Source organism: Zosterops lateralis, assembly GCF_965231275.1.
Source record: "Zosterops lateralis genome assembly, chromosome: 15".
Lineage (NCBI taxonomy): Eukaryota > Metazoa > Chordata > Aves > Passeriformes > Zosteropidae > Zosterops > Zosterops lateralis.
The window spans coordinates 7,869,653-7,890,057 of NC_139775.1; the positions used below are offsets into that span (position 1 = coordinate 7,869,653).

Sequence of the window (20,405 nt, forward strand, 5' to 3'; positions counted from 1 at the left end):
TGTCCCTGTCCCCGGGGTACCGCTGTGCCTGTCCCCGGGGTGCCCCTGTCCCTGTCGTCCCCCTGCCCCGCCGAGCCGAGCCGAGCCGCGCCGAGCCGAGCGGGGCGGGGCGGTGGGAGGGGGCTGGCCGCGGGGCCGGAGCGCGGGGAGCGGCGGGCACAGAGCGCGGCGGACGCGGCTCCGGAGGCGGCGGCGCTCGGGACTCCGCTCCGCACGGCGCTGCCCGGGCCGAGCGCTCCATGAGCCGCCGCGGGGGCGGCCGGCGCTGTCCTCGCTCCCCGCCCAGGAGCCGCCGCGCCGCCGGAGCCGGGATGTGACTTGCGGAGGGCTGGCGGACAGAGCTGCCCCGCCGCCCTCGGCCGCAGCGGACAGCGGGTGAGCCGCCGGCGGGGCGGGGGGAGCGGCGGGCCCGGGCCGGCTCCGGGGGGACGGCCGGGGCAGGGCTGGGGCCGGGGGGACGCTCAGCCGGCTCTGCGCCCTGCGCTGCCCGCGGAATTAGCTCGGTGGCCGCCAGCAGACAACAGGCTGGATATAGGAGCCCTGGGGGGGATTAGACGGGATATATAGGGCAGGACGGGGCGGGGGGGGCTCGGAGCAGGGGCTGCGCTGCGGGGAGCGGGGCGGGAAGGCTGGCCAAGAAGGCAGGGGAGTTCGGAGAGGATGGGGAAGAAGAGCGGGGACAGGCGGGAGAGGAAGAGACGGGGAAAAGAAACCGAAGAGAGAAATAAGCGAAGGGACAGAAGAGCGGAGGCTGAGGCGGGATAGGTATCGCTCAGGAAGGGAGGCTGCAGGCGGATTAAGGCGAGCCCGGAGCGGAGGCAGCGCGGGGCACGGAGGGGCCTCGCACCGCGGGGTGGCTGCAGCCCAGCCCGGCACCTCATGGCACTCCCCAGCAGGAGTTCAAGGGCAGTGGCGGGGAAGAGGCCGAGGGGGAAGAGCCTTTTGTTGGCCCCTGGGCGCCGCGGTCCGGTCCCGGGGCTGGCGGGAGCAGCAGTTTTCTCTCCGGTTAATCAAAGCCCCGTCTCCGCGTTACCTCCCCGCAAAGCCACACGGAGAGTGGATTTAGCACTTAGGTGAACCCTTTGTTTACACCTGCCCTAATGTTTATCCCGAGGCTAACAGGATTTCCTGCGTGTTGAAGCCTAACACCCAGCTCGGCGATCAGCGCTGGGAACTGTTTAACGGGGACACCCCTCGCCGGTTCCCAGCAAGGAATATCGGGGTTGAGGTGTTGTCTCGCTACATCGGCAGAAATCAGGCGACAGAACCCATCTGCTAGAAGGCTATGACATGAATAGAAATAGTCTGAGAATTAGCAAAGAAAATAAAAACGCTGATTCCCGTCATTGAGTGCTGTGGGTTGGGGATTCAGCCCCAGGCACTGTGGTCAGGAGTACCTGGGCACACGTGATACACAGATTCTGACCAAAGGGAATTGAGCTCCTAGAAAATTAGAAAGATAATTTCATAGGGTATTCAGCATCGCAAAGTATTTCTAAATGAAAGCAATACTTTTTCTGCATGTCCTTTTTGGAGTGGGGTCTTGCCTTCTGTAACCTCGGGGCTGTAACAGAGCATGATGTGTGTCTAATGCAGGGGCTGTCAAAATCACTGCTGTATTTTTTGCCTACAAAGCACAATTGCACTATTAATTATTATTCTGGAAATACACACATCTCTTGAGTAGTCTGATCTCAACTTGGCTGTTGCTGCTCTGTTATCAGTCCTGGAGCTCATTCTTCAGTTCTGATCAAAAGCAGCTGGCAGAGATCCTGTGTTGTGATTAATTCCTCACTCACTCTCATCTCTCCACAACACTTCGTGGTGGTGGGGGTGGGTTTTTTTGGAAATTGCACAATGAACCAGTCTTCTGCCTGTGTGGAAGAGCAGGTTACTATTTGCGTTACTATTGCTTATATTTACTAGAATGTTTTTCTTCTCTGCTATTGAATGCATATCTCTGTGTCAGCTGACTAGCATCTGAACTCCAGGTACAGGAGCAGATACTGCATCTAACCATGAATAGCCTAACCTTAAATCCTTGCACAGTACAGATTTATTCTGTATATATATTCTGTAGCCATGAATGCAGCCGTGTCTTTTTGATCCCTTTGCAAGCTTTGGTCAGAACCCTTTAGCTACAGAAAGCCTCATTGATTTTTAACCATGACAACTTTTTGATGACAACTGTGAGATTTTTTGTTTCTGCTTAGTTGCTTGTAATTGTAGTTTCTACCCGATGGGGCAGCTTTGTGTCTGCAATTTCTGCAGTGACTCTGTGCCAGATAATGTAATGAAGGGGACCTCACTCTGTAGAAAACAGTGGAGTTATTACAGCTGTCATTGAGAGCAGATTTTGAGCCAAAAATTAAGTACTGGATTTGAAGCTGTCCTGCTAATTGTTTGCTGCTTTTGCCTAAAATGTGCAAGGCTTATTGATTAGAGTATTGATTATAAGTGTTCCTGATTGCTCTGGTTTCAGGTACGTTGCCTTAATGGCTTTACCAAAATAAAATTTTGGAGAGGAATGTAGGGGGGAAAAAAACCAACAAACTCAAGTTGCTTTTCTTCCCTGTGAATGTTCCTGAGTGTGAGGGGGATGTGTCAGTATCACTGACTGTATCTGTGCTGGAATGTTTCCGTGGCATTCCTGTGTTACTGTAGTTGTCTGGCAGCAGAAGTGAAGTGCCAGCCGAATAGAGCGCTATTGTTACTACTGGGAGGTTGCATAACTTCAGTCAGAGCTAATCTAGACATAAAAAGGTAAAAATACTCTTCCTCCACAGTTACTGATTTAAGTAACAACCAGCAAGAATGTGCAGTAAAATTTTTACTATAAAATCTCAAGAGGCACAGAACTCTGCCATCCTACCCACTGCACAGGCTTGAGGAAGATGCTATTTTAATAAAACCCCCATAATGGTTTTTTTTTTTTTTTTTTTTTTCAAAAACAACTTTTCTGGGGAAAAAACTTCAGAGTTTTCTCTTAAAATTATTGAATCTGTGGTTTTAGCTAAAGTTGTGGTATTCACTTGCCAAACTTGTGTGTTTGCCCTTGTTTTTACAACTGTCTGTGTTCAGTGCTGAGGATCAGCACTAAAAAGAGGATTTTTTTGGCTGGTAATGTCTCAGGGGGTAGATTATTAATATTGCCTGTTCTTACCCAGTCAGGCAGAAACTGATAGTAAACAGGCTAGAAACAAACTGCTTTGTTGATAGCAGGTAGGAGGAAATGATCCCTCCTTTGGAGACTTCAAGCCCTGCTTGCCAGCTTTGGTCTGGGCAGGGTCGAGTGTTTAGTGGGGTACAGTGATATTGGGTAGGAAATTATTTCACACCAAGAATAACTGTCAGCAGTCCTAGAGATTCCTTGGTCAGTACTGTGGCTGTCTAAGACCTCTCTAAGAGGACCACTGATTATGTCCCATCAGTTTTCCCAAAAGTAGGAAGTAACTTGGGAAAATTCCTCTTGAGTTGAACATCTCCATATTTCAGAACACATATTTTGAATTCTGAATATATTTTGTCACAGCTTAATTCCCCCTTTCCAAAACTAACCACTTCTTCATGGAGGGGGAAATACTCAATTTCATTAACCCTCCCTTCCCCCTCCCAAACACTTCCAAATAGGAAGAGGAAACAAATGATGGCCTGACAATATGACTGCTTACCCATGCAGCACAATCTCCATGGAAACAGACTGTCCTAGAATAGCTCAATCACATGAGGGTTACATGACATGAATAAAGTAACCAGAAAACTGGAAAATATCTTAGAACTGGAGATACTCACACTTAATTCATTACCCCCCAGGTCTTTGGAGAGTAGCTAATAAACAAAGCTAGTATTGAAAGCAATTTAGTCCATGCTTATCATAATTTGTAACTGATGGGATAGTGGAAAATTAACATGACCCTCACTTCAGGGCTGTTTATTGTTTCTAGTTTGGGTGACATTTAGAATGAATTTTGAATCATTTTCCGCATGATCTCCTACTTTTTGAAATGGTACCCCTGGTTTGGAGCATTGCCTTAGTAGATCCCAGTGGATTTCCCCCCTTTGTGTCACTAGGCACTGAGCATTTCACACTTTTTTGGATGTTTCAAACACTCTAAAGAGGAACTTCACCAGTTGCAGTAGGAATTGACTGTGCATAAAAGGAATTGAAGAACTATCTTTGGAATGTTTTCTTCTAGTTAATTATGTACTCAGAGAGCAGGGAGATTTATTGAGCGTATATTCAATACAAAAATGAATATATTTCACTGATGATTAGTTTTCTGTCTGTAAAGTCAGTGTTTTAATGTAAGTGTTGCAACAGAGTCATTGAAGAACCTGTTACACAAATCAGATATAAACAAGTGTATGTTCTACCAATCCACCATAAAGTAAATTACAGATAGGCAGAAAAAAACAAATCATTTATCCTTAGCAGGTCATTGCATCGTTAGAACATTGCAGCCCTTCCAGTAGTGTAAAGATTAATTTCTCTGGGCTGGCAGAGATCTCCCACTACCCATTTCCTGTTTGTCCAAGCCCAGATCACATAATTTGTCACAGCTTCCACTTCTGAGATGAAGGTTTGTAATAGGATGTTCTGTATCCTGTGAGTGAAGACTATAGAGTCATTACACATTTATATTGGCAGTTTGCTCTCTTGGTGCCCCTAACAGGAAACATCATAAGCTTCATCATCTGTCTCCTGATAAAGGCTGAAAAGGGTCATTGGTCATTACACAGTGAAACACTGGTTTGAAGATTCAGATCCTCAAGATTTAACTTTGGTCATTACAGGACTGTAAAGCACAGGATTGCAATGCAGGAGAAAATCCATAGTTCTCAGCTCTAAGAGACACAGTACAGTTTCAGACAGTCTATGTAAACAGTTTTTATGTTGGTTATGACTGATTGGGCTCAATGCAACATTGCGCCACTACTTTAAATCATTTTCATCTCTTATTAAAGTTTTCAAAGTTTTCATTAAAAGCAGTCCTAATCTACAAAATCTCTTTGGACAGGTAACCTTTTAGGGCTGTTGTATGGCTTACTAAAGAGCTCCTGATAGTTTCTCTGCTTTTCATTTTGCATCCTGAACATGTCCCATGAGCTGTGTGACTCACACTGACTAACGTTACTACCTGCTTATGTGGTGCTTTTCTTCCTCATGGTCACACAGTACAAGTGGGAGTCTGAAACGTTCCTCACATCAATGAGGAAAATCCTGCTGGAACCTGCAGCACTAACTGCTGGTGAAGGTTAACAGAGTCAGGTTTCATATCTGCTCCACACAGTGTTTACTGGAGACTGCCTTTACAGGGTGTCTGTGGCCAAGGCAGACTGGGAGTCAAAGTTACATTTTTAACAATCTCTCTCCCTTGCTTTGCTTAATAAAAGCAAATGCCATAATGTATATTTTTAAAGCACCTAACCCATGTTCTTCCTAAAACTAAGTTGGGATTTGTCTTTTGGTCCTGATGGTCAGGTGGGATGTGTTGTGTTCCTGGAGAGTATACCATTGTCCACTCTCTGGATCCAAGAAAGCGATGCTCTGGTTTTTGTTATTTGTTTCCTTTGAATGCCTTTGGACTAAGAAGCACAATAAGGCATTCATTTTTGATTAGTTGATTGATGACACTGCATGTGTGCACCATTGTCACAGAATATGGGATTTTTCTAGACTGCCATTCCCATTTCCAAATGCAATCTAATATCTGGGCTTTGGAAGAGGATGAAAGAAGTGAATATGATAACTGCCTATTGACCAAGCATGAAAACAAGATTTTTCTTTTTTTAAGAATGTACAATGTTTATTTTCCTTGGATTGGTTTATCCTTTTAAAAGTAATAATTTAAAAAGTGATTTTGACTCTGCCTTTGTTCCAGTAAAAGGAGCAAGGCTGTGGGACAGTCTAATTGTGATATAGTTTACACCTGCATCAGGCCTAATGCAACTTAAACATGCTTTAAACACCTCGATTTCAATGGGGTATTATTACATTTAAGCAGGTAGTGTCTAAGTATTGCACATAATGTAATATTTGCAACAGGGTACACAATTTTTTCTGGCTGTGTTTTAGGCCATTTGCAGGGTCAGAGTTTGGAAATGATGTTTTCAATCTGTGCAAACAGAGCAGTGAGTCATTTTGCATTCTGAGTACAACAGGCAAAAGCAGCTTTTGGGAGGGCAGTGAAGGGGGCTGGGGGGAGGCTGTGCCAGCTGCAAATCCAGTGCAAAAACTGTAAACACAGGCTACTGAAACAAGCTGGGCTTCCATGGCTGTGAAATCCTCCCAGCTCAGCTCTAGCTAAACAAATATTTTGTTGTCTCAGACAGAAAAATGAAAACCTACCGAGCCATTGGTTTCTTCCTCCTCTTCGTGATCAGCTATGGCTCTTCAGAAAACTCCAGCACTCCTCGAGGGTGTGGACTGGATCTCCTCCCTCAGTACATTTACCTGTGTGACCTGGATGCCATCTGGGGGATCGTTTTGGAGGCAGTGGCGGGGGCAGGTGTGCTGACCACGTTACTGCTGATGCTGATTTTGCTGGTGAGGCTGCCCTTCATCAAGGACAAAGAGAAGAAGAGCCCCCTGGGGATGCATTTCCTCTTTCTCTTTGGGACTCTGGGACTGTTTGGGCTGACGTTCGCTTTCATCATCCAGGAAGATGAAATGGTGTGCTCTACTCGAAGGTTTCTGTGGGGAGTTATCTTTGCCTTGTGCTTCTCGTGCTTGCTGGCTCAGGCCTGGAGACTCCGCAGGCTGGTTCGCCACGGGAAGAGCCCGTCGGGCTGGCACCTGGCTGGGGTGTCCATCTGCCTGATGCTGGTGCAGGTCATCATTGCAACCGAATGGCTGATCCTGACCGTGGTCAGGGATAACAAGCTGGCCTGCAGCTACGAGCCGATGGATTTCGCCATGGCTTCCATCTACGTTATGTTCCTGATGGTGTTCACCATGGGATTCTCGTTTTTCACTCTCTGTGGGAAGTTTAAGAAATGGAAGAAAAACGGAGTGTGCCTCATTATAACCCTTTTTTTTTCCATTCTGATTTGGGTAGCCTGGATGACTATGTACCTCTTCGGAAACGCTGAGCTCCAGAGAAGAGACAAATGGAGTGATCCCACTCTGGCTATTGCACTGGTGTCCAGTGGTTGGGTGTTTGTTATTTTCCATGCCATCCCAGAGGTCCACTGTACCATCCTTCCATCACAACAGGAAAACACACCCAATTATTTTGATACTTCACAGCCAAGGATGCGTGAAACGGCTTTTGAGGAAGATATACAGCTTCCTCGGAGCTACATGGAAAATAAAGCCTTTTCAATGGATGAACATAATGCAGGTAAGGCTTGGCTATAAAGGACTATATTTTTTTGTAGTGTCAAGAAAACACTCTGTATGAAACATTGTTCAGGTGTTGAAAAGAAAGGTCATGATAAATACAATAATTTTCACACTACACCTTGTTCCCTTTTACAGTTTTCACTAAGATATCCTCTAGTGAGGGAGACATTTTATTGTCTGAAAAAAATGCAGACAATATATATGTTAGGTTAAAATAACTCTTCTGTGTGTTGTTTTTTAAAAAACAGAACAATTTCAAGTGCAAAGCCAACACCAAAAGAATAAAAAATTAATTGTGGGAAAAAAAAAATCTTTATTTTAAATTATTTAAATTACATTTTTTGTAATCAGGAGTTATCAACATTTAATACAAAATACTTTCCCAAAACCTCAGAAAAAACCAAAGTGGTCTGTGTTACAAATTGCTCAGCCACTTGAGCAACAAAATAATTATTATTAATTATTTTTCCATTAAAATGGATTTAGTGCCACTTCATGTCCCTGTGGGAGAAAAAATGCCAAGTGGCTTATGGACAGTTCAGAGACAGCCTTTGTTCTGAAGGCTTGAACGCCTGAGGTTTCATGGAGGTTTCGAGGTAATTTGCCTTCCTTGTCATAGAACGATGTGTGATGACACATCATTAAAATTGCAGTGGAAATGCTTTTGAGTGATTGCTGAAAGGACCAGCAACAACTGGGTACTCCAGAGATCTGAACCCTTGCTGAACGTTTAACCCATGTCAGAAATACCAGGGATGCCTCTGACCAGCAGTGGGAAGAAGGAGCCGTGTGGTGTTCTTAGGGGGGTTGTGGTCTGGTGCTGCCCCACACCTGGATAAAGGGGTTTTTTTACAAGTCACACTGATTTTTATTCACTCCAATCAAGAATACTGGCCTGCTATGTCAAGCAGTAGTTGCCACATTGCTCTGGCAGCCTCTGAAAAAAGTCTTAGGGCATGTGGTCCAGACACTTCACCTTCCTATTCATCTTTGTGTCTTTGATTTCCTCTGGCTTTGATGTTTCCCTGGGTACTGACCAGGCATGGAGGAAAATAGCACTTTTGTTTGACACAGTGTTGGGTCAGGAAGGCATTTTTTCCTCTAAGTTTTTTAGCAGGAACTTTAAAGATCTCCTTCTAGTAGGGAAGTTTGTTCTGTGAGTAGATACCATAAGGGCAGTGGTGAAACAAAAAAATCACATGAATAAAAGAGTGGTTGTTATTACTAATGTTCCAAAGCAAGAGGCAATAGCACCATGGACTGTTAAAAGAACTCACTATTTTTTGTTTTGTTTTGTTTTGTTTTGTTTTTACTGTGCCTCCATTAAATTAATTTCATAGTAAAATAACTGCAGTGGTTTTAGTGAAGCTATTTCTGGCTAAGGCACATCTAAGAACAAAATTGGATCTTTCATTCTGTAGCATTCCCATTCATGGATGCATTTTAAAAAAAGAACTGGAAGCTCCTTTTTGATCTAATCATTCAGTAATTAAGGGGTTTTTTTGTGAAACGGATAGATATATGATAGCTATAAAATCATTATACTGTCTATTATAGTGCAATTTATGTTCTGCTTTAATCTATCTGAATTATAGTACAATACAAAATAGATTTCCTTATCTGATGCCCATATTAATGTATATCATAATAAATTCCCGTCATTCCTATTCCCGTGGCATATAGGAATTTTTAATACATCAAAACAGATTAACTATTCCTTTGCAGCAGTTCTTTAAGGACTGGCTTGGGACAGCAGGGTTTGGAGACAAAACTTAGCAGCATGAGAGATTTAAAGTAAATCAGGCAATAATAACCAAGTCAGATCCCCATGCTCATGGCTGTCAGTGGCAAAGCACCTGGAGTCTGTGAGCAATTGGTTCTGCAGGTATGTAGAGAATGTTCTCTTCTTCCGTCCATTTAATCAGACTCAATTTGAGAATTCATCATCAAGAGTTTAGAAATTACCAGAAGGGGACTTTCTTCAATTACTTCATACTTAAGAATGATGTTTTAGAATAGAAGATCTACTAGTTGTAAAGTTTGGAAGACACAATAAGCAGAAAACAGTTCCCCGAATGTAATACTTGTTTCAGTAAATAGTTAGCTTTAAATAGAAAACATGGCTGGACAAACATATTTTCCATTATTCTTGTTATTTCACTAATACTTGTATAAAACGATTTCATAACTTTGATCTTTTTTAAGATTTTAAGCAGCATTTTAAGAAGCTGAACAGTTCAGGTTAAAACAAGTGTATGTCCTCCTCAATTCCTTCTTTCTTGGCAAAAATGCAGCTTCAAGTTACGCACTGCAACAAGAGCTGCTCCATTCCAGGAACAACATTAGGCATTAATAAAGCAAACCTATTTTAAAGTCAGTAACTTAAACGTCATTTAAATGGCGTACTAATCTGGGATTTTAATATTTATATGATAGGTTGAAATATCTCTTTAGAAGAGTTACTTTCATAGGTGTGCCATCTAAAAATATTTTAAAGTATTTAGAAATCCTGGACACAGAGTAGTTGACTGAGTTCTCAGAGCTCTCTGGAAGTGCAGTGCACACTAGTGGGGCAACCTCTGTAGGCTGCAAGAATTTGCCTTAAACAAGAGAAATCTGGATGTGAAATGTAGAATGCTACAGCTGTCAGGAAACCTAAGCCTAAGCAGCTCTGGTATCATTAAATTTCATTTAATAACTTCTAGTTCTACCAGTCACTGTCACAGCCAATGTCTAAAAGCAAAGTGAACAAAATTTAAAATGTGTTAAAAAGAGGTTTTGACACATTTGCTCAAATATCCTCAGTACTGCTTGTTTTTTACCCACACATACTCTATGCAAGTGGGTTTATTTAATAGCAGTGTAAAAAGGACAAGGAAAAATGGTAGAACTGGTATGAGAAAAAAATTTTATTTTGTCTACAAGCTTTGTCACAGATTCTCACATCAAAAAAAGCAGAGTTTGCAATAACAGGGAAAGAAGATTTAGCAATATGAAATTAAATTTACTGGCTCTTTAAGATAGCTTTGAAATGACTGTGTATATTTTGTGTAAATATTCTGTATAAATATTTTAATGATGGTGTACATGATAAAGACTTTTTTGTGTCTGTGTGTACTAGCAAATACCAGTGCAGTCCTGTGTGTTTATCACACAAGAAGTAGTAAAATAACAAAAAAAAAGTTACTGACCTTGAGATGGTTAAATATCTAATAAAAACCCCTTAGTTCCAGTTTAGGCATTTTCATAATTTTTTTCTCCCACTGTTCTGCAAAAATGTGTAATTTTCAAATAGAGAATAAGTGAGGGTCTATATGTATCTGAAGTTGACAGCTGAGCATTTGCAGGGTGGAGTTTCTAAATTTCCATGCTAAATGAATACTGTTCTTCATCTTGGTACACAACTCCCAAAGAGAGAGTAGCAGTGGATAGAGGACAGCATATGGCAGTAGGATCCATTTAAATCTTCTACACAGAGCATCTACATTGGAGATAAATCCTGGCTTCATTAAAGTCTGTGCTGAAATTCTCATAAACTTCAGCTCATTCAGGATTTCAGGCAGAGACTCTGTAGAATTGTAATTTGAATTAAATTTAAGAGAAGTTCTTGCCCCAGGTGCCTGCACTGGGCATGTTTCTGTTTAGCAGCTGACAGATGAGTATTGCCCGTTGTGACCATGCACGTTGTGTGGATAAATGAGCTCTGTTCCCTGGCCACGTCTGAGTTCAGTGAAGTCATTATTTACCTTCAAAATTAAAGAGGGAGTTTGTATGTGCCAATCCCCAGACTGCTGTAGAGAGAGCAGCATATCCCTCACTATGCATATCTCATTCAGATTTTACATCTTGAACCCAAACTTGCACTAAAATTAATGAGGAAACTGATTTATTCCTGGTATAAACATCCAAAAGGACAAGCAGTATCTTCTCTTTGCCTTCAGTGATTTGCCATGTTTAAGCTATTCAAAAGCAATATTTACTCCATCTTTCTAGTTTCTCAGAGTAAATATAATCTGAAACATCTGGAAAATCCTTATATGCTAGTCATGCTGAAGTAATGCTCAGGGGGTTGTGAGCATTGCTTACTGGCTTGAGCAAGGCTTTGGATCCGTGTCCACTGAATTTGATAGAAAGCAAAATGTAACACATTTTACTTAACCCCACAGTATCCAGACCAACACAGAGAGCACTTTGCAAAACCCTTTGTCCAAGATACTTCACAGGTTTGGTGACTAAAAACACTGGGTTCCCACTGAAATGAGATTAAGCAAGCTTCAAAAATTTGGTTATTTTTTCTCCCTCCCTAGCAAGCAGTTCATTTAATTTAAATCTGATTCTTCTGAGATCCCTTCCCAACATGCAAGAGAAACAGCTGTTCAAAAGCAACGTGGAAGTTAAATCAGTGGCAAGGTTCCCAATAACTGAACTGGAAGGAAGATACTGTGTGATTGCACAGCTTTAATTGTGTTCTAAGAGTGATCTCTCTTTTCCAAACACAGCACTAAGGACGGCAGGATTTCGAAACGGCAGTTTGGGAAGCCGGCCTAGTGCTCCTTTTAGAAGCAATGTTTATCAGCCAACTGAGATGGCAGTTGTGCTAAATGGTGGGACTGTAAGTATCAAAATGTGATGATTTAAGAAATCTTTGAAATGCACTGATATATACAGCCATTACTAATTGAAAAACCTGCTTCAGCTTATTCACAGCAGGGGGAAAGCTATAAATGAAAATTTAAGGCAGCAAGTATGCATGTAATGCTTCCCTTCCCTCTAGAAAATATGTAATTAACAAGTATTTTGCATTTGTTTACTTGGCTGTTCACATTTTGCAGTGCAGCTTCAGTGAACCAATTTCGTTTTGTGGGACAACATATTCAATGGCCCTTTCAAATTAAATTTGTGTTAAGGTATTTAACATAACTATTAAGTGACACCATTTCTAACCTGATATTTTTCAAGATGGTGTGAGGCACACAGATGTTTTCAGACAGTATACATTACTTTAAAAAATTGTTGCAGATAATGGTGGTCTCTCACATATATTCCATTTTCTTGTAAAATACATGTAATTCTTTGTAACTTACAGATTTGTATGCATTTTGAAAAGAGATTCATAGAAGAGGAATATAGAATGTTTTAATGTTATTAGCATCAATTTTTCTTCCTTAGATAATAGTTTGGCATGTCATTCTTTGATAGACCTGTATTTTTGCAGCCTGGTTGTTGTAAGATTGGTTTAGCGATGCCAAACGGACTTCACAAATGTTTTTCACATTATGTCTAATTTTCACTTAAGACATTTCATATAGCAGGCATACTGTTGAAAAAGAAGAATTTTCATCCCCACATTTTTCATGCATATCTACATGCTTCTTAAAAATCTACTCATGAGCTGGTTTTGTACTCATGTGAGTTGGGTTTTCTTTCTTTTGAATCATGAGCTGATTCCATAACTCAACCTCTGCATTTAAAACCAAAGAACATGAACTGATTGCAGGTCTGGTTTTGTTTATAAGTAAGTAAAGTTTTGTCCAATTTTAGTGAACAAGAGGGACTAGATACAAGAATTCTCCTCTGTGGGTAAGCCTGTGTGAAACATGTCAACTTAAGTAAAATAAAAAGGCTTGGCTTTGCTATCAGTAATGGATTGCATCCTTCTGATGTTTTAATTCATCTCTGCCTGTTTTCTGATACCAGAATGTGCAGTTGAGGGACAAGGCAGTTAAAGGATGAGAAGCTTGAGAATTTGGTTTTTTGTTTGTTTTGCTTATTCTGAGTTGGATACAAAGCTCATGTGTACATATAGTCATGGTTTTACAGAGTGATAAATGCACTTGTATGGGTGGAAGATGAGTTTCTTTGTATCACTTTGCTCTAGAACTACCATCTAGAAAGCTGTCATGTACATGTAGTGTGATAACACTGATTTTTGAACAGTCTAGATCTCTGAGTTACGGGTTTATTATCCTTATTTCCAGATACCAACTGCTCCGCCAAGTTACACTGGACGACACCTCTGGTGAAAGGCTGTAGGCTGTAGAGAATAAGAATCCTTGTTGCAGATGTTGTTCCCTGGCAGTGTGTCTTTGAGGGAAGGAATCCATAACAGTACCAGAACAAAGCAACAAAACATCCAGGATCTTTCTAAATCCTACAGAGGATTTTGCCTAAATGTGAACACCATTGAATGGAGAATTGCAAAAACAAAATTGTAAAACTGAAGCTGAATCTAATTTAAAACAGAAGCAGGCACACCTTAAATTGGCAGAGGAGATGTTGTATTCTGAAGTGTATGATATTCTCTTGTCTGTAACTTGTGTGCCAGGCAAGCCTGGTTTTGGTGGTTGCCAGTTGCTTGCAAAATACCCTCCTCTCACCTAAACTTAATTCATGTTGCCACAAGAGATTGCCACTACAGTGTGAAAACACACAGGATTTCTTTCCATTTTGCTCCTTTTCCTGTCATTTCCAGCGTCATGAGAAGTCCCCTGTTTGCTCCTTCCCCAGCTGTACTGTACAGTCACGCAGCATCGTGTGTAGTCAGACATCCTCACTCTGTGGCAACCCCGTTGCTCTGTAGGCTGATTGATAACTCTGCTCTTCACAAGCTGGCCTAGGAGGTGCAGTTCTGGAGGGATGAAAGGTCTGGGCATGTTTCATGTGCGTTATGGAGCTCCTCGGGGCAGAGAGGAGAAGCGCAGGTCCGGCACGGGCAGCTCTCCTCGGCCTCGTGGGATCGATTCCCTGATATCCAGCCCCGGGTGTGAGCAGAGCACGAACTCCCACGGCTCCCGCAGGCAAAGCCATTCCTTGGAGGGATGTGTTTGTGCAAGGGCTGGGCTGGGAGAGGACGTGGCTGGCGTTGGCAGCAGCGGTCGGTGCTGGAGGAGGGAAGGAAGGCGCTCCTGAGCCGGCTGGGCTGGGCTGGGGTCAGGCAGGAGCCGGGGGCAGTGGGCAGCGATGACCCTTGGCAGGGACACTGGGCAGCAGAGAGGGTGAGACCCCCTGAGCCCCTGGTCGTACGAGTAGTCCAGTCCCCTCGACTGCAGTTGTTTGTGCATTTAAATGTGGTTGTGCATTTTAGTGCCTAGAGAGTAGAATCTCTGTGCTGGAGGTGGTTTGTTGTTGTTTTTGTTTATTTAAGGTGGTTTCTTCCCTACTCCTCCCCTCCCCATCCATTTTCTTGAGTTGACATAAGGCAGACTTTTCAAAGCTTTTCATCTTTGTTTTCTCTGGGTTATTTAAACGGTTCCCATTGCCCATTTGTTGTGCCATGGTTTTTCATTATGTTCAAGCAATCATTCCTTTCTTTAACATTTAATACATATCGGACATTGAAAACATCACTGTATCCTCACTGTTTGGCCAATGTTAATCTTAGCTTTCCTCAATACTAAAAGCTAATTGTTTTTACTTGAAGGCATAGGAAACATATAACAATTAAACTTCGCATATGCTGTAATAAAAATATATATTTTCAAACTAAAAAAAATAAAATAAAATGTACAAATAACTGAATAGCTTAGTAGCTTCACAGAGAGAAGTTACTTGCTGTATACTGCAGAAGAAAGACAAGCTTTTTATTTTTCAAGAGTCTTCCTGATTCCTCATGTACCTGCATTTCTACTGAATTAGGAACCCAGTCCTGCAGACTTGTACTCCCACCAGTAGTCCCAGTGACACCAGTAGGTCTACGTACAGGTACAGAGGCTGCAAGACCAGTCCCTAAGTGTTGCACACAGATATATGTATATATATATATGGAAAAATATATATTGCCATTCTTGCCATGATCATCTTATGGGGTTTTATTTCAAAGCCCTTCTCCTCCAGAAGCAATGTTTTTCTGTCATGCATGAGTGAAGGAGTATATCAGCTCCCCCCTGCCCTCCCCTCCTCGAGGCAAAGGAAGCATGTGCTTGTTTTAGGGATCCTTTATTTCATTTTGTATGTAACTAGATGGCCTTAGTAACCAAGTAGGGTAGGGGTGGATATTGCATGCTGTCCAGTGACTTAGAAATACATTTTGCTTGTTATGAGCAGAGCTTTGATCAAATAAGATAAATATTTAAGACAATGATAGCCACCCAGAAGACATGTAATTTGGAACAATAAAAACACTATTACCATCACTTGCCTGCAGAATTTTGCCTTTAAAAAACAGTTTTAAAAAATCCCTCATAAAACTCTTATCATAAAAACATATAAGATGACCATGGCATAAATGGTAGGACTGCTTTCTTTTAAAAAGTTTATCATGCTACAACCAGGACTTAAGACACATTTTATAGACCTTTGACAAAATCTATACAAGACATAGTTATCTTAAGAAACTTCCTTTTTCTTTTTCTAGATGTGACTGAATTGATAAATAGAGTACCCAATCCTGCTTCTGATGAAATTGTTTGGAATTTCAGGGCTTATGCAAAGATATGGCCAGATTTTACCAACTGCTATTCAATTGACTAGTCTCTCTGGGTTAGTCATGTGGACTGTTCACTGAATTCAAAATTAGCAGGATTGGGTTTCATGTGTGGTGGTGAAAGTGTGGCAATAGATTTAGGAGGGTCTTTATTTTCCAACTTTATACAATTAGTAATGAGCAACTTTTTTTTTGTAAGTCACTAGTCTGTGATGTAAAATGCCCCAAAATAAAACTGTAATTGAAGAAAGGCACCTTTATGTTAACTTATATTTTTGTTACAGTGTTTACTTTTGCCTTTTTTGAAAGTTTTCTAGAATGTAGAGCATCTGTGAACAACATGAATAAGTAAGTAAGCACAAGCCTTTCGCAGTTCTCCTAATTATAATTAGCTTTTATACTATAAAAGCTACTATGTTGTCCCTTGATGGTTATGTGCTTATGGTGTTTCCCTGCAGAAAAATGAAATCACAAAGTATCTGACAAAAGCATCTATTACCAAAACAAGATTTATAATCACTGGCTTCTGATCAATGGCAGGAAAAGAGTTCAAGGTCATACAGATCCTGTCCTGCTTTCAGATGGGTTGAGGGTGTTTGACACTTGCCAGAAAATATGTAGCATTTTCAGAAGAACACTCTCAATACATCCAGCTGTTTCCATAAACAAGGTACATGAAATACTATACAATTAGCTGTTTCTGCTTTTAGTCTAAACACAGGCATCTTGGTTGGCTTTGTTTGAGCTCGATGCCTTCAGTCTAACCAAAGGCCATACAAAAGGGAGCATTGTAGCTTTTATAATAAAACAATTGGATTATTCTACCAACTTACAGGATTACAAAGCAGGTGCTTTTTATTAATTGATGAGAGCTAAAGCTCATTTTTTGATAGATAATATATATTTATTAAATGTATTAACGTGTGTTTTATAACGTACCCTTTTTTCCGCTGATTGTTGCATACTGGTATCTTATTAAGTACATCTTTAAAAGATTTTCAAGACAATCAATGTGTACCATGATGACTGTACATAAGTATACGAAACTACAGAGGTTGTAAAGCATGGGCAAATGTTTTATTTTCAAAATGCTGTTCTTAATGAGAATAAAGGCTTTACTATTTACTTACAATGTTTGCGTCCACTTGGTTTTAAAATCCACACAGATTTTTTCCATTGCAGTGAGCAGTGCTACAGACAGAATTGCCCCTTGGTCCAGTTCCTCAATATAAGCAAAGCTGAACTGAAGGAAAGGGCTCCTAAACCACATTCCTTCACTTTTGGCCACATTCCCACACCTACCCTTAGCTCTGGCACCTATCAAACCCACGATGAGCCAGTCAAGGAGCTCAGCAGCCAAACTCTTTAACACAAAAGGGATATTTTTTGTTTCCCCTGTTGGCTCAGCAGTTTCCTGTTCTGGTTCAGTTGCTTGTGCTTGTGAAAAGGAGGCAACAGGAGAATAAAGCTGGGCTTGAAGAGTGCAGGATGAGAGTTTTGTGGTTTGATTTTCCAGATTTGGTGTCAGAACCATCATCACCAACCAGGAAAAAACCCAAGGGCTGGGTACTGGTGTAACAACGAAGACAAAGTCTGTGCAGGTGATGGGAGAAATCCATGTGGAACCAAGTGCTAGAGACCACCCGTGTTTTATTAGGTGTTCAGTCAAAACAACTACACTTTTGATTTACATGGAATCATTTGCAGTTCTGCTACTATCTTCTCTAATTGTGAAATTATAAAGGCATAAATAGGACTCTGCTTGACAGGGCTAAGTTAAAAAAATAATAAGGGTTTCTTAGCAAGGGGCTCAATCTGATTGTTACTGTGCTTGGACCTGATGTAAGTAAGTAGCCTGCATAAGATTGCTGAAAATGCTGACACTGGGATCTTAATTCTGCACTTTCTCAGCACATGTGCTAAGTGGTAACAAAAGGGCCTTTGACTTTTCTCCCCTGCAGAAATGCAGAGCAACCCCAGCTCCCATTGCCTTCCATCGGAATTGCAGGGGCACAGCATTTCTGCAACTTAGACTGTTCTGAACAGAGCCTGGATTTGTGTAAATTGTCACAGCTCTGCAAGAGTAAGGGGAGTCCAGTTTATGATAAATGAAGATTTAACACTTGCCTACATGTGGGTAGAACCCCATTTAATTTCATCCAGTTTTGTTCCTGTCGGAAAAGGTTTTAAGTGAGCATTCAGGAACACAAGATAAACACAGATTCAGCCTTTTTGGCTAGATGTGCACCATTCCATCTGTTTTAACAGAATTGTGCTCACTGAGACTAAGACTGAATTTTGTCTTGGCATGCTGGGTCCTTATATAACCTGCCTTTGATTTACAATACCTCACATGTAAAACTTGAATGCTAATAGAGTTTCTAAATCAGTATCACAAAGTCCATGAGCTCCGTGCTTTGCAATTTTAGTGAGGAAACTAAAATTGTGATGTTGAAGGATTTTGGGTAAGTTTGTCCAGCTCTTCTGCTTTCCTTTGCACTGCAACCATACAAAAAAAAGAAAAAAATTAACAGACACAGAAACAAAAAAGAAAACATCCATACTTCCACAGCAAAAACTCTGTTGTTCAATAAATAAATAAAAATCCCCTGCCCAACCCGAAAAGTGTATTTCTTCTTTGTATGGCTTTTTTTTTTTTTTCATGTTTTGACACAGCTTCAGCACTCAGATACTTGTACACAGTTCTCTGTGCCAGCTGTGGGAGTTGTGCATGTGTAGCTGAGGGCAGAGCTTTTTGCTAGTGAGAAATCACTGGCTTGCTGAAAAAAAAAATTGAAAGCAGCTCTTTGAGGTTTCCGCTTTGAAGAATTTTCAATTAAAAGTCAGTGATGGAGTCATACAGTTCACCTAGCATATAAATATATTTTTGTCATTTAGGACAACAAGCAAGGGCAATAAAGAATAGTTTTTCTGTGTCTCAGTGGAAAGAAGAATGTTATCCATGTGATTGCAAAGGGTCTGCCAAATGGGAAAAACCAGTCAAACAAAGAGCACAGGGTTGCTTGCTGGAGTAAACAATTCTAAATGAACAAAAGCTCTACATAAAAGTAAAATGTCCCACCCCCTAGTGAAAGCTGTTTTCAAAGCTCTGTGTTCTTTCAGAATGTTACATCTGTTAATACAGATTAACCTAATGTTTTTCTTTTGCTGATACAACAGTCTGGTCCCTCATTCTGCTTGTGTGATTTCTGCAGTCTTACTTGGTTTTGGTATTTTAATATTTTACAAACTGCCTTTCAACTTAAAAAAAATCTGCTTTTCTATTTCCTACACTTCAGAAGATGTCTCTGTACTATACACCTTCTACATCAAGCAAGTTTGTTGGGCGATTTATATATAAAAGCTTTGCTAGAGGCAAAGAAAGCCAAATACGCCAAAAACAATTTGCTTTTGAACATACAGTTTCAGGAGAGCTTAGTTACCCTTCCAAGGCATGCAACTGAAAACCAGCAAACAAAATCCTCTTGGTACATAGCAGGAATACTGGGCTGCAACATGTGCTAATTTAAGGTGCTCACTGTGCTCCCAACCTGGAAAATCTCAGCCCATAGAAAACAGACAGGAAAAGTGCTGTATAAGGAGGGACACAGCAATCTCTTAGAAACCCAAAATGAGACTGCAGCAGCAGGATAAACCCTGTTCTACAATGGTCAAGGCAATACATGCCCAGTGCCTCGATGGCCAAAGACCTTTCTGGATTTTAGGGCTTCTGTTTGTACGGCTGTTAAGAAAAATCCAGAGTGTATTTAGTATCACATATGACTATGAATGTCCTGTAGGCAAAATACTTTCTATTGCATTGAATTTTATCTAATATTCCTTGGTGTGATGAGGATGACATTTGCAAATATTTAATAAAAGTTGCAACATTCAGAAACCTCAGGGCTCACAGACTTCCACATTAAAATGAGCAGGTATCTACTAGTTATGCTTTTAGTCAGTAGAGTCCTTGTCTTATCATAACCTGTGTTACTTAAGCATAACAATTTCCAATCACATCACACCAAGCAGGAAGCACAGGCTGTCAGCATAAATCTGGATTTCAGGCAGTTACTTAAACAGTTTTTGACATAGACTTGCTTCCTATGCAGATAGAAAAGTAAGATGTCCTCAGGATTCAGATAAGCTGGAAAGATGGAGAAAGAAGCTGCCTGGCTACGTTTGTTCCCTAGAAATTTCCATTGGAGAAAATGTATTTTTCAGACTGTGACACCTCAAACTGAACTAGCTTGCTTAAAATATTTTGAAATGCCTGAGGAAGACGTTTAGAACAACTTAGACTGCCTGATAATCCAGCCTGTTTCTTTCAGACAACACTATCTAGAACAATGAACAGTGTAAATGTCAACATCAACGACCTGGCTTACAACTGTGCCATTCCTTAATGCTGAATTTTAGTCATTTCAGTCCTGAAGTCCTATCATTCTTTCAACAGAGTGAGAAACCCATTTCACTTTTCAGCTGTATTTAAACAAGGATTAAAATCTGAACTTGAGCAGCACCGTTCCCATTCCGTCTCTCCGTGTCCGCAGTCACTGTGTGCAGCTCTGGAGGGCCAGCTCCCACCACTGTGAGAAACACAACTGATTCTGCTGCAATGGAAACCATTCCTTTTTC

General features: G+C 41.2%; 2 protein-coding genes across 3 annotated transcripts in view; one reads left to right on the forward strand and one right to left on the reverse strand.

Moving 5' to 3' along the window:
- Positions 1-304: 304 nt before the first annotated feature.
- On the forward strand, positions 305-16,706 carry GPRC5B (G protein-coupled receptor class C group 5 member B). Its single transcript, XM_083872366.1, has 4 exons — positions 305-375; positions 6,330-7,343; positions 11,845-11,957; positions 13,324-16,706. The coding sequence occupies exons 2-4, from the start codon at positions 6,338-6,340 to the stop codon at positions 13,366-13,368; spliced, it is 1,164 nt and encodes a 387-aa protein (XP_083728492.1). The 5' UTR covers positions 305-375; positions 6,330-6,337; the 3' UTR covers positions 13,369-16,706.
- Positions 16,707-17,895: 1,189 nt separating this feature from the next.
- Positions 17,896-20,405, reverse strand: part of IQCK (IQ motif containing K) — a 35,990-nt gene continuing 33,480 nt past the window's right edge. For both annotated transcript variants that reach the window (XM_083872368.1, XM_083872367.1), the window contains one exon: positions 17,896-18,266. In XM_083872368.1, the coding sequence (XP_083728494.1) occupies positions 18,205-18,266 (62 nt within the window). In that variant the 3' untranslated portion in view covers positions 17,896-18,204. The remainder of the gene's footprint in view (positions 18,267-20,405) is intronic.

Coding starts and splice junctions, on each gene's coding strand:
- GPRC5B (XM_083872366.1), top strand. CDS start 6,338: ATGAAAACCTACCGAGCCATTGGTTTCTTCCTCCTCTTCGTGATCAGC. Junction 7,344..11,844: donor AATGGATGAACATAATGCAG/GTAAGGCTTGGC, acceptor TTCCAAACACAG/CACTAAGGACGGCAGGATTT. Junction 11,958..13,323: donor TTGTGCTAAATGGTGGGACT/GTAAGTATCAAA, acceptor CCTTATTTCCAG/ATACCAACTGCTCCGCCAAG.